The sequence below is a fragment of the Erigeron canadensis genome, chromosome 6 (genome assembly GCF_010389155.1).
Source record: "Erigeron canadensis isolate Cc75 chromosome 6, C_canadensis_v1, whole genome shotgun sequence".
Lineage (NCBI taxonomy): Eukaryota > Viridiplantae > Streptophyta > Magnoliopsida > Asterales > Asteraceae > Erigeron > Erigeron canadensis.
In genome coordinates this window covers 30,580,610-30,595,884 of record NC_057766.1, presented here as the reverse complement: position 1 = coordinate 30,595,884, position 15,275 = coordinate 30,580,610, and the positions used below count along the sequence as shown (strand labels likewise).

The following is a 15,275-nucleotide window of genomic DNA, read 5'->3' as shown; positions in this document are numbered from 1 at the left end:
GGAGACCATTCAATATGTACTATCTTTTAACCGGACATGCATTGCAATAGAGTAAATTGCTAGGAAAAAAAACCCTTGAGAACGTGTGAGCCAAAATGCATCTGAAGGAAAAAAAAAACCTATAGGCTGAACATATATTTTTCATTGAATCTATTTCAAGGCATCTTGTATATATATATATATAAGAATATATATAAGAAAAGTGAGTATAAGGCTGTTATGCACTTAACTTGCCACATACCAATATATTAATATTTTGAATAAATGTTTGGCCCCTATGATTTTTATGCTTTAAAAAAAGGTATGAGGGGTTTTACATCCAACTTAGGTGCCTAATAATCTCATATTCTCTTTATATATATATATATATATATATATAGGGAAAAGTGAGTATGAGGCTGTTATGCACCCAACTTGGGTGAAAAACCTCTCACATACTAATATTTTAATATTTTAAATAAATACATGACCCCCCATGATTTTTACCTTTTAAAAAAAGGTATGTGAGGGGTTTTTCACCCAACTTGGGTGCCTAACAACCTCATATTCCCTTCCCCCATATATATATATATATATATGGAGATGATATATAGGAAGAAGTGAATGTGTAGGACAACACCACTCAACTTGGGTGAAAAACCCTTCACATCTTGATTTTTTGTTCCATAAAAATTAGGGGACCCATCATTTATTCATTAATATTAAAATATTTATATGTGAGAGGTTTTTTAACCAACTTAGGTGTGTGACAACCCAACACTCACTTTTCCCATATATATATATATATGTGAGTTATTTTGAGAACTCACAAATAAAAAAGAACTCAAGAACCATTCTGGACCACACATTCTTTTGTTTTTCTCTCTTCAACTAAATAATAAAATTCACCTAAATCATTCAAAATGTTTTATCTCACAAACCGTAAATCGTTAGACAAAACAAAAAGCATGGGTAGTCTTAAAATTTCGTCCTTTCATTAAAGATCCAATTCGCTATACTTTTGACGTATTTTTAATTTTCGTTTTCTTTTTGGTACTTACACATAACTCATACACATGGTCCCTGGAATTTCCATGTTTGTTGCTACAGGTCCCTGACACTAACTTCTGTTAATTTAAGTCGTTAAATCCCTCACGTGCAAACCATGTGAGGGTATAATCATCATTTACCGCACCCATTCTTCCATATTACAAGCATCTGCATCTGTATACCTGCATTTGCATTGTATCTCTATTTGTTCTCAATCTAATATCTATATCTAACACAATCATAAAATCCTCATAATAAGAATGATATAATAACAATCTTAATACCAACTGCTGGAATCTTTATCTAATATCTGGATTTTTTATGGAAGTGCTTGAAAACAAGAGTGATTTTCATTGAGGCATTTTGTCGAACACCTAGTTTGAAACTTTTTACCACTGATTTCTATATGAAATTGGAATCAATGTTGTTGCCTAAACGCAAGAATCAACCAAAAGAAGAAGTATGGGGAGATTTATCTTCATTTTCACTTCAAGTTTTTGGTAATTTACCTTGTTTTTTCACTTTTTGAAGCTTAAACTATATATGGATTTTGATCTAAACACCATAGATGTGACGTTGTATGTGATGGGATTGACAAATTTCAATGTTCAATAAGTACTTGGAGAACCCGATGAGCAAATGGCAGTTTAGGAGGGCAAAGAAAGAATTAACTGGGTTATCTAAAGTTGTGATTGACAATAGTGAACAACTCTAGTCGATGTCACATAACTTGATCTTGCTTGGACCATATGAAATAACAGCAACTCGTGGCCTTGCAAACGTTGTTTTTACAATAAGTTTCGCAAAATTAGAACATGTCGGTTGGAGTGTCTTGAAAACCTATGTAGGATATGTTCTTGAGGAGATTATATTGGCCATAAGTAGAACGGACAAGAGAATTTCACATAGTAATGAATTTTTAACAGATTGGAGATTGAATCAAGTCTTATTTAGAAATCAAAGTGTGATTGAATATATTAATGGATACAGTATATATTATATATGTATAAGTATATAAAGTTTATGTGTGTAGTGAAAAGTTATTTTGAGAACCCTTTTTTTGTGAGAACTTTTGAGAACTTTCAAATCAAGCCCAACCGATGATTATTCTTTACATAAAAATTGTTTTTTGATTGTTTTCTGAATAAATTATGTGTAATTTTGAAATTTGCAATTGTGTGGAGGCATGGATTATCATCCGTTATACAATTATGTGGAGATTTGGATTCTTGATCACATGTGCACGAATATTGTTATGATTACAAGTGATCGACTTGCATACATGTGATCATAGCAATATTCGTGCACATGTGATCAAGAATCCAAATCTCCACATAATTGTATAACGGATGATAATCCATGCCTCCACACAATTATAAACTTCAAAACTACACATAAGTTATTCAGAAAACAGTCAAAAAACAATTTTCATGTAAAGAACAATCATCGGTTGAGCTTGATTTGAAAAGTTCTCAAAGGTTCTCGCAAAAAAAAAAGTTCTCAAAATAACTTTACCCTATGTTTGTATATATTATTGCTGATTAAAAAATCTTATTATCACAATGTTAAAATTACCATTATACCCTCACGTGGTTTGCATGTGAGTGATTTAACGGCTTAAACTAACAGAAGTTGGTGTCAAGGACCTGTAGCAACGAGAATGAAAATTCCAGGGACCATTTGCAATGAAAAAAAGCACAGGGGGCAAAATGCGAATATGACAAACTACAGGGACCATTTGTAATATTTTCTCTAAAATTAATAATGTGTATGAATTAGTTGTATATATTTATTATCTTAATCTTAATCTTACTATATACTATAAGACAGTTGAACTAATGACTTATTAACCAATCGAATCGCTCAATTTCAACAAATTGACTTTCGCTTATGTTATCATTTAGATTAGCTATAAATTAAAAAGTCTAATAATCATCATCCAAATATATTATTATATTAGTATTTATATTAATTTGTAGAAAAAATCTCACTAATTTACACTTTTTTGTTTTCTATAAATAATTTATACTTTTTAGCCCTTAATACTTAATTTATATTTATTTTTAGCATCAACTTGAGGAGATTCTTTTAAAAAGTTACAAAAGGTATTTATATTTAATTTTTTAAAGTTTCAATTGTCACTCAAACCAAGAATCCTAATTGTTATCTAATTATCATAGGACATGTGATTGAAAGTAAACCTATTTGTGTTATGAGTCCGCATCATGATCAAATAGATATACTTGAATGTCAAATACAAGATCACAAGTATGTTTATATTTTAATTCCTAATTATTATAATAATAATATCAAATTATGAGTACAACTGGTTTCAAAAATTTTATAATAGAGAATTTATTGTAGTATGTGCCTTGTGGAAGACAAACAATTCTATCAATATCTCTCAGCTAATAATGACAGTGACGAATCTGTTATTATTGTACTACAACTTGTAAAGTATAACACTTAGAACTGTATACGTTCAATATTATAAACTTTTATGAATTAAATGTATGAACATCTAATATTGATAATACCATAAACCCCGTGTCCAGTATTGGACACGAGTCTAAAATCTAGTAAACTTCTAACTTTAATGCAACTTATCTACCAATATATATATAACAAGGTCTTAAATTCATTCATAAACAAACAAGAACCCTTGGATGTATTTCATCTTTGATTTATAACCATTAGATCAAATTTAACTATTTCAACTTTGTTAAATGACAATATTAATACTTATACTTTTTATAACTATACAAAAAAAAATTCCTCTTTATATTTAATATACACTTTTTGATTTTCCATCACAAATTTACACTTTTTACCCAATAATTTTAATATAATATATTCAATAGATTAATAGCTAATATATATCCTAATAATAGAATAATACTATCTATCTTAGATCTTATCCAATAAAATAATCGTTAATATCATATGAAAAATATAAAGCATATTTTAATTTGAAATATTTAATATATGTTTCATATAAAATATATAGATCAATTCTCTATTAATAAAAATAGTAAGCTATATTTTAAACAAAAATAAAATAAAATTGAATATTAATAATGTCGTAACAATCTGTATCTACAATATATATATATAATGTCGGGTTTAGAAATTATCAACGACAGTGTTGAGAAGCCCGAGTTTAGCTTAGGTGAGTGACAACTTTGGGAACGTCAACCTTTAACATTGATCTGCAATTTTGGAGCATGTGGTGACGGAAAAGTTGCGCTCTATTAAACAACATAAAATAAATTATCGAAATTAATGATATATATAATTTAGCTTCTAAATATGCATGACTGTTGTGATTACTATTATAAAAGAATTTGAAAAAAATATAACGTTTTTACATACAATTATATTATCAATGTACTGTACATTTACAAAAAAAAAAAAAAAAAAAAAACCTTTTTCCAACCCTTTTTTTTCTATTTTATTAAAAATAAAAACAACTTAAAATTGTTACTCTACCAATAGAGGGGTTTATCTCAAAAATAATGTCTCCAACCAAGTGATGTACTTTCAAAGAAGAGGCATATGATAATAAAGTCAATCTTTGTATGTATTCTTTATTTATTAATATTTTGTAGGAACAAAATTACAAAAATACCCTTAAAAAAGTTTACATTGTACCAAAATTAGAGTAGAGACTTCATCCATGATTATATTTCATAAATTTTGCAAAGTTATTATAAAATAAAATCTAAACTCAATACTAATGCGTTGTCTATGATGGATTCTACTTGGCAATTCAAAGTATTTAGGATATATTATTTTTCTTTATTTCGATTGATAAAGATCACAACTTTATTTTTTTTGGTGGAAGGGGTAATGGAGGAGAATGGGGGGTCGAACTTGGAAAATGAAATGTAATCGATTTACTAGAAGACAATTGTTAGATAAAAAAGTGGGTGGTTTAGGTTTTGGTGGTCTGAATACTTTTAACTTAACATTGATATATACAAATGAATATGATATGTGGTTCAAAATTTGAATTACATTAGGTTTTAAATCATCAATGTGATTTGTGGTTCTGAGTTTTTGTTCATGTGTAAAACAAATGGTAATAATATATATGCAAATATATGTTCCTCATTTTTTGAGACACACTCAATTGCTAGCCTCCTTAAGATGTTATTAAAGAACAGTTGAGAGTGAAAATAAGACAAGATTTTGGAATGATCATTGGCTTGATGGCGGCAATCTCGCAACTCGGTTTAGAAGGTTGTATACCTTGGCATCATTTAAAGAATGTGTCATGATTGATATTTTTTATGATATGACATGAAAATCCGAATGAAATCGAGATATTTGTGATGACATGGATAACCAATAACTTTTGACATTGAATAATTTATTTAATCAGTAAGACTTAATGAGCAACACAATAAGTGTTGTAAAATTATCAAGGTCAAAAAAATAAATGTTAATAAAGTGAAATTGAATATTTTAATTTGTTAACTATTAATTAAGAAAATAGTATTTTAGATATATATATATAAGCATAAAAATATATTTACCCGCATATTACGCGGAACAATAATCTAGTCAACAATCTTTAACAACGTTATTAAAAATAAAAAATCCTAAAATGTAAAAACTAGAGGACCACTAAAGAAAGAAAAAATAAAAAGCGGCGAGATGAGAGGGGAACATTCAAACCCTAAACTAAATTAAACACACACCTTTCATTTGTTTTGTAGGAAATTCCGTATTTTGGTCAATGCGGTCCATCCATTTTATCACCACACTTTTTTTATGATAAGAAAACATTTTTTTAGCAGTTGCAATATGTTCTCGACTCGTAAATAGTCACGCAATTATTGTCATTTGTATTAACATTTTACCTTATGCATAATGTTTAGATAATCAAAGTAGCATAATGATGAGTATATGACAGATACAAAAATTTCCAAAATTCCAAACACAAAAACAAGTATATCATGTTGGAAAAACAGTATAATATTAATACGTAATTCCTCAAATATATTACAATACGATAGCTAATGATGAAGCTATTAAACAGGAACAGAATGAAAAACAGATTTAAATAAAATCAGCAACACGAACAGTTCCTGCAAAACAAAAGAAACGTAACAAAACAAAGTATAACTGGACTTGTGTTTGACACAATTCCCTTAAACATATTCGCCGTCTTTTCCCAGGGTACACCGGTTGAAAGCAGCGTACTGCCGGACGTTGATCACTTGCCTGAAAGAAGTACGGAGCACAGGGATGGATGATGTTTCAGAGAACGAGAACTCAAAGAGAGTACGTGTGTACCGGGTCGCAGCAAAAACACAATCCCCTATTTTTCGAGTTGCATTCGTGTACGTGTACACGCATTGGTTCAGAGAATTTTGACCCAGAAACCCTGTTTTCTACACCCTTGCGCGCGGGTAGGAGCCTGAGTAAAACACAACACAAGATCATGACATAGCTTAGAAACTTCCATTTGTAAACTAGTGAAAGTTTAGATCCCACACCAATGTAGGACAAATGCCTTCCAACTCCAACTTATGCACCAAACACACAACTTTGAGGCTCAATATCTCATTCACCTTTAATCCAATTTGGACGCATCTTATTTCATTGCGTAGCTTTGGCCAGAGACTACACAACCAACTAAACGGTTCTCGATATATGTCACATGACCATATATTTATTGATGTCCAAAGTGATGAAAAAATGCACTTTTTTTTCCCAACATATCAAATTCACAAGTGTTAATCTGCTATATATATTTAAAAAGTTTTCCCAATGAATAATAACTCTGGTTCTATAAGGCGAAGATAGATATAAACTATATGAATTGAGTAAGATATGTTTCACAACTTACCAATCTGATTTCTTTTATTAATCATACCTTCGTTTAAACCTATATGATCTTCTCTCTACAAGAATCCAAAAAATGAGTAGAGTACATGGTAAAAGCTTAGGAAACATTTAAGACATCACTTCCGTCTTGGATTTATTAGTCAAATTCCCGAAGAAAACTGTTTCCATCCTCTGCAAGTCTGCAATGAGTAAAGCCGTGCCACATGTTAGTATTAATGAACTCTATCATTAAACGTATTACGAGTAGATTTTATAGGGTATCATAAAACATATTAGATTTTATAGAGTAAATAACATTTTTAGTCATTGAAATTGACCATCTTTTCACTTTTAATCATTAAATTCAAAATATAACAAAAACCGTCTCCACCTATTTCCTTTTTTTTTCTACTAGCTAATTAGCCCGGGTTCAACCCAGGCATATTAATGAAAGCTTTTTAAAAACGTAAGATTATCAGTGAGTTGCGATGAAATGGATTGAGTCTATTCTTAAATATCTATGTGATTATTTACCACAACATTTTTTTTTTATAGTTTTGATAAACAAAATGCATATAGCTATATATATTTTACTTCAAAATATTCTTTTTACTCGGAAATAAATAAAAAAATGTCTATATTTTCTAAAGTTTCATCAAGACTTAAATGTAAATTATAAAATTATATGAAAAATTAATAAAGTAATTAAGAAAGTGTTAAGATGGATTAATTTTATAAAAAAAAAAAACTAAAATGTTGCTAAAATTATAATTTTAAATATGATGTCATAATTTCTAAAATCATTTGTAGGAAGGATTGTGAGTTTGCCACATAGGAAATTTTCTACAAAAATCTTATAGAAAAAATTCTCTTTTATTTATATAAGAGATTTAATTTGTCACCGCTTCGAGCTTCATTAGTTTGTATCCATTAACTGGTCCATATTGGTTAGTTTGTTTATTCACTTTTCGTTAATTTCGTGATTAAAAGTGATAAGTAGCCCAATTTCAGAGACGGAAGTGTAAATTACCCTATCTTTTTAATTGTCATCATTATCACCATCAACATCATCATCACCACCATCATCATTTTCATCTCATATTACATATTTTAATAAAAAAAAATTGTAATTTTAAACACACTCACTAGAAAAAACTAACAACTTTATATATGAAGATTTCAACTAACAATTATATTGCTAATCAAAAATCTAACATATTATCACCAAATACACGAAGAAAAAACCAATTCCAAAAACCATTATAAAAATAGTTTATATTAGGAAAAAGTTAAAAATAAAAAGTAATGAACATAACATCGATCAACCGTCATATATTGGGGTAATAGCCTAGTAGTTAGAGAGTTTTTTAATTTGTGGTTTCTTCCTAAGGGGTCAACGGTTCGAACCTTGCCACATGCAAATGTGGCGAGGGGCCCTTAGCAACGCTATATCTATCTACACGTGGGAGAGTAGACCCTTTAGGACGTTGTCAGTGTTCAAACCCGACGTGGGCACACCAAAAGTGTGGGTATTAGACATTTATCCGCTCTGTTTTTAGAAAAAAAACACACCCATGAACCAAGTTCATACTCTAATCATGTTTTATAGCATAAGGTAAGCTATAATCTAGGCCAAAACACCGAAACACCCCTCGCTCTTCCGTAATAATTCCTTCAATAATCTATTATAAAAATGTTCATATATATATATATATATATAGATATTTCATTTTTAACATTCAAGTTAATATGTTTTGTGATCAATTTTAGAGTAAAATCTAATTGGGTAGTATGTAAAACTTAAGACTAGGCATAACTAGAAAGACTTGATAGTACAACAGTAAAAAACGTTTTTAAAAGAGACTCGAATTTGACACCTCCACCTATGTAGCGTTGACAAATATTCTTTAATTTTCTTTCACGAAAAGCGGTTGTATAAAAGTGAATAGTGAGCCGGCTAGCAAGCATAGCTATTTGCTGACTAAGCAATTGAAACTAGCATTTATAAGTTATAACTGGTTCGACAATGAGCCTACTAACCTCTATTGATTAGTCTAACACGAAACACGGCTTAAAAATCCTCGTTATTAACAAGGGCGGTTTCACAAAAATCCAACTTAGATTCATGGACCTAGTTTAGATGAGAAATTTTTTCCGCAAACATTTGGAAAATTATGATTAGTCACACGTTATTTAAAGGTTTGAACTTGGAAAAATTATAAATTAAACATTTTAAAGCATTTGAAATGGATGAGTTATAATTGGATACAAATGATTTTTATTGCTAGATCCGCTATTAGTTACTAGACAAATACCCGTACGATAATGGTGGTAGCGTCAACATGTAGTATCGATAGTGAGTAGTGTAGATTAATAATGTATAAGAGTAATGTAATTATTTTAAGAGTTCAAGGTAGATATTGTATATTAATTTTATTGAAGGTATATTGGATATTCAATTAAATTATAAATAATATTATTTATATTATTATAGGTATTTTGGGTATTTTAAAGGTTATAAAAGTTGAAAAATGGAGAAATAGATTTTATTTTTACATAATAGTAAAGATTAATCAAGATTTATATATATTTTTAATTGTATGCATTTTTAATTTTTATCATCTAGTTGCCACTTAATTAATTAGGGGCAAAACTAAAAATACACGAAATAAAAGGACTATCAAAGCCAACTGTAGAAAGTCATTCAATCATAAAGCGTACACTCTTCTCAAAACTAATGATCAAAATTTATTAAAATCTTTCCGGTCTGCAATCCATTTTTCAGGTAATATATCGTATCCTGTATGTATAATATTTCTGTTAATCGTCATCATTAAATATATAACCTCTTTATAATGTAATAATAATTCACGATTTCACGCATATATATCTTTTTTCAGACTAAATATTATTTGCGTAGTCATTTTTTGTTATATACGGAGTATATATTTTTTATGTGTTACCATAGCTGTTACTTTATAACTTTATACTATACGTCTTTTGATCCGTATATTTATTTAATTTTCTTTTGTTTTGCTAAATATTATGGGTGATTCAATTTATTGTATGTTTTTATTCACACAAAAAAAAAGATGGTGTGATTTGACTTTTTATATGATGTATACATCTATTGAAGGATCAACAAATAGAGTAAGTTTTTAGAGTGTTGTGTATATATTGGAATGCAAAATTTATATAAAGAAATATATAAACAGAAATATTAGTTTAGCTGATTTATGTTTACCTCTGTCTTCTTTGTTGTCTTTTTTAGTTATATATATAAAACCATTTTTAAGGATGTTTTGTGTTCATAGTTTGCTTATGGGGTGAGTGATTGAAAAGGCGCGGATAAATGATACCACAACGCCCTTTATTGTGTGTATATATAAAACCTGTAATTTTTATCTTATGTATATATCGCCATATGATCTTTGGGTGCCACATCAGGAAACAGAAGTTCCAGGCCTTAGTGCGTGTGTTGATGTTTTAGTGTCAATTTGTTTAGTGATTGAATGTGGTAGAATAACTGAGTATTGTAATCGATTAGTGATACCTTTACATCGTTTTAGAAATAGGTTTCTTAGAATCATACGGAATTCAAAAGATCAAAGTGGGAAACCAAGTATTTAGACTATGGAGCTGAATTCCAGCAAAGATGCATTTGACAGTGTCGTCAAAAAACAAACTCATTCATCGTCAAAGTTAGAGGAGTCAATCGAAAAGATCATCCAAGAAATTGAACACACATTATCAGTAATACAATCTCCGCTTAGTGGTTCTTCATCTCAACCTGACCACAAGTTAGTTCTTGGTGAATTGAAAACTAAATTGAAGGAGATAGCTCCTCTTGGTCAATTAGAAGGTACACAAAAGGAACTAAATATGGCTTTGAGTAAATACACTAAGCTTCTTGAGAAACACTTCAATCCAGATATATCCAAGTCTTATAAAAATGTAGACTTTGATTCACGAATAATCAACCAAATAGTTTCTAGTCATTTATACCGGGAAGGCATGTTTGATATAGGGGATTGTTTTATAAATGAATCCCATGAAGAAACCATCTATGATAGAAAGACTCACTTTTTCGAAATGTATGAGATACTAGAGTCTATGAAGTCACGCGACCTAGGTCCTGCTTTGAAGTGGGCCACGGCTAACCATGAAAAGCTCCAGAAAAATGGATCAGATCTTGTATTGAAGCTTCATCGTTTACAGTTCTTGGAGATTCTTCAAAATGGTAGCAGAGATGACGCTCTTAAGTATGGAAGGACTCATTTCTCCCCTGTTGGTACCCAACACATCCCCGAAATTGAGAAGCTTATGGGCTGCCTTTTATGGGCTGGAAAGCTTGAATCGTCACCTTATTCCGAGTTCTTATCACCAACCCATTGGGCCAAGCTGTCTCAGGAGGTGGCTCAACAGTTTTGTAGTCTCTTGGGTGAATCATCTGTTAGTCCATTCAGAGTGACAATAGAAGCTGGTGTCCTAGGTTTGCCAACACTTTTGAAGCTGATGAATGTGATGAATGGGAAGAAGCAAGAATGGCAAACTATGAAGCAGTTACCAGTGCCTATAGACATTGGTATGGAATTTCAGTTTCACTCGATATTTGTTTGTCCAGTGAGTCGAGACCAGGCGTGTGAAGATAACCCTCCAATGCTGATGTCGTGTGGGCACGTACTCTGCAAGCAGTCAATAACAAAGTTATCAAAGAATAACAATACAAGGCCTTTCAAGTGTCCTTACTGCCCTACCCAGGTGGAAGTAGGCGAATGTAGGCAGTTGTACTTTTAACAAGTGTCCGTAATGCCTATATCAAGGTTCAATCTCTCTCTTTTCTACCCTCTGAAATTATGTTTGTGTAATGTTATGCAGGTGTTTTGGGGATGGTAAAGAACTGTTAAAAAGTTGTAAAAACTGTTACTGTCATTTGTATTTTTATTCCAGCGTAAATAGACATTCCTTCCACTTGTTTATAAAGATTTTAGCAATAGGTAGCATTTTCTGTGCTTTCGTCTCGTTCACATCCAAGTTTGGGGGACAAGTGGATACCAAGATTGTTACATACAGTCCGGTTTTATGTATGCTCACTTTCCTTTTTGTTTCAAATATTTTTGGAATGACATGTTCCCAATCACCTCTAACTCATGAGTTAGATTACACTCAGTGTAGACTACATTGTCTTAACCGTGCCTTTGAACATAGTATATACCCATGAAAAGACCCTTTAAAATTTGCCAGACTCAAACTCAACTTCTCGGGGAAAACCCCATGCCTCTAACCAGGGGCCGGTCATCATTGGCTTCCTTTTTGTTAATTTGTAGAATTGGTGGCAGAAGTACCATGTAAACCCGGGGAGAGAATGCCCAAGTTTTTTGTATACATGTGACCGGGGAAAGGCCCATCCTAAAAGAAAAAGCCCAAGTGACTTATTAAAAAAAGAATAATTAGGCACTAACCCAAAATAGAGTAAGCCCACAAGCCATCATTTCTCAAATTCCACTCTTAAAATTTGAAGGCCAAAAGTTATTGAGTTCTTGTCCTTCATGAAGTTCCAAAACCGTGTTTAAAGATGAAGCAAAAGATAGATCTTTTACTTTCAAGAGTTGGAAATCATTAAAGGTCTTTGAGATGCTATTTTTAGAGGGATTCTTGATGAAGTTGTGTTTTTCTCACTTGTTTTGCTCGAAATCCGATTCTAAGACGGATGTGTTAAGTGTTTCTCCTGTCTTACAAAAGTGGTAAAAAGAGCAGATAAAAGTGGTAGAAAGAACATGATCTTGGATGAACAAGTGTATGAACTTTGATGAGATTGTTGGAGTGTTTCTTCCTTCTTTTCTTGTTGTGCTACTATTTGAAATCGGAAAAAGAAAAGAAAAAGGGTTGTGTTGGTGGTAATAGATTCTTTCTCCGTTGTAATTTTGTAACCAACAAAACTCGAGTAAAACCTGGCCAATTTGAATTTGAATAATGGGCTATAGTGTTAGTTGGGCTATCAGGTGTGAAAAGTTTATGCAGGAAAATAAAAGAAAGTTCAAAGTTATAGCTCCTATTATTTGTCCATTGATAAAGTAGTTTTTTTTTTTTGAAGGGTACTCAAGTGTGTTTATTTAGTTGGTGTTTTATTTGAATGAAGTACATGCTTATATATAAAGTAAGTCTATAAGTGAGAAAACAATTATAACACTGCTGGATAAGGTTCGTTAAATCTTATACGGAGTACTATTCATTGTAGCTTTAGTGAAATATAAATTTATCATGAAAAATACTACAACCTATCTCATCTTACATATTAATGTACATAAAGAGTTATACTCCATAGATATAAATCTGAATTAAACAAACTTGTTGATCTAAACGTATATTGTTTTAATATGAAAGAGTTAATCAAGGTAAAAAAAAAAACTTTTATTAAAAAAAAAAAGGTATATAGGATGGTGAGGAAAAGAGAAGGCCTATAGTCGTGAGCCTCTCCTAGAGTCCATAAGTATTTTCAAATTCTTAAAGAGGTCCCCCGGTCATTCCTTATATGTTATTCTTATTTGTTTAGTGGTCCTCGTAGAATCTATTTGGTAATCATATCTGAGATTCTGAGCTGAGTAGTTTTCTTGATGGCAACTACTCTAACATGGACACATCACACACGGTAGGGTGTTTTCCCCCTCTTACTAGCTTGGGTGATCTCATCGTGTTTGCAAGCCGATTATTCCAAAGTGACTCATTACGTAAGCCCAGAATTATAGCAGGTGAACTTTCGTGGCTTGTAGGGGTTTTATGCCATAACTTGTGACCTATATATAGAGAGATACAAGTCTTTGCTAATGAACCACCATCCAAATAATTTAAAATGATGATAGTTTTACAATCAAGTAGAGTATATTTCTTTATTTAGTGCAAATAAAATTGCAGACATGGACAGTATTCACGTAGATGACTTAGGGCTAGTTTGTTTTTATTTTTGTTACCATTATGTGACTATATTATTAAGCGTCATAAATAATATATGTATAAATTAAGTCAATATAATTGTTTTTGTTTAGTAAATATAAAAAATAAACATTTTGATGACTATATGGATTAAATATTTTTAACTAAATTATCGTTTTAATTAATAGACTAGATAAATACTACCTTAGATAAAAAGAAGAATATAATTGTAGTGAGATTCACATAATCGCATCCACGAAAGCAATGAGGACCTAACTAAGAAGATGATTGATTTCTATATCGGATGAAGATAGAGACACTTGAGTTGATTCTGTACCGCCCCTCTAAAAGTTGACAAGGAACAACTGATCATTTGACAAGGCTATTAAAACAACGATATAGATTGAAGAGCTTGATTAAATGATCACACATAACAACTAATTTGTAAACCTATAAAAGTATAAATATGCATAAAAAATCTAGTAGTATCTATCACATGAGATGATCAATGATTACAATTCAAAGAATAAAGTTGCATATCATTGTTTCTTAATTTCTGAATTCTGAATTGAATTAGATTTTAATCATATTTCCGAACCTACCAAATCAATCATCATATTAATTTTTATTTAAATTTGAACATGCACATTTAAATGGTTAATTAATCTTCTCACCTTGTAAATCTGTAATGTACTATATCATTTTACTGTAGTTCTCAATCAAGCTAAAAGTACAAAATAGCATAAAATAATATGTTAATGATCTTCTCTCTTTCATTTTTTGATTTTCTAATTCCATACGCGGAGAATACACGTAAAATCAAACAATGGATATATTTCTTCTACTTTGTTTATTTTGTATATTATCACAAATGAATTTTATGTATTATCTTGGTTATAACTAATTAAAAAGAACTATAGATTATAAAAGTAATAAAAAAATGACGAGGCAGGCAAATACAATACATGTTTCTTAAAGCACAGGGTAACACCACCAGGCAAAAGTCAACCCGACCAAGGCATTTGCGGCGACGTCGCCGCTAATACTCTGACACTGACAGGGGGGCCGCTATTTTTTCTGCCAGATTTACCATTACGGACATGGAGGCCCGCAGTATTAGCGACGACGTCGCCGCTAATACTTCCTGGTCGGGGTTTGACTTTTTTTAGCCTGGTGGGCTTACGCTCCCCGTTCTTAAAAGAATGCATATGCACAATCCAATTATAGTCGTAGTCTGTATGACTATAAAACTCCAAGTTTAAAATCCAATAAAAAAAAATATAATTAACATCAATAGTGGTTTTGGGTTGAATGATCGAAGTACACCCAATAGATAGAGTAGTGCATCTTTGAGAGTTTGAGTCCTGTTTGACAGGACGTCCAAAGTGTCATCCTTTATAGTTTGAGAAACAAAATACGGAGTACTCCATTATGATCCCTTTTTTTTTCTTCAAAGATCCGCATGTCGGACTTTGTTTCCC

At 31.0% G+C, this 15,275-nt stretch overlaps 1 protein-coding gene across 2 annotated transcripts; it reads left to right on the top strand.

The window, feature by feature from the left end:
- Positions 1-9,576: 9,576 nt before the first annotated feature.
- Positions 9,577-11,847, top strand: LOC122603331 (protein RMD5 homolog). 2 transcript variants are annotated; one of them, XM_043776006.1, is made up of 2 exons: positions 9,577-9,649; positions 10,434-11,847. In XM_043776006.1, exon 2 carries the CDS (start codon positions 10,498-10,500, stop codon positions 11,659-11,661), a length of 1,164 nt encoding a protein of 387 aa, XP_043631941.1. In that variant the 5' UTR covers positions 9,577-9,649; positions 10,434-10,497; the 3' UTR covers positions 11,662-11,847. The 2 variants fall into 2 exon arrangements, with proteins under 2 accessions (XP_043631941.1, XP_043631942.1); XM_043776007.1 differs by having other exon boundaries at positions 9,609-9,649; positions 10,440-11,847.
- The last annotated feature ends 3,428 nt before the right edge of the window (positions 11,848-15,275 follow it).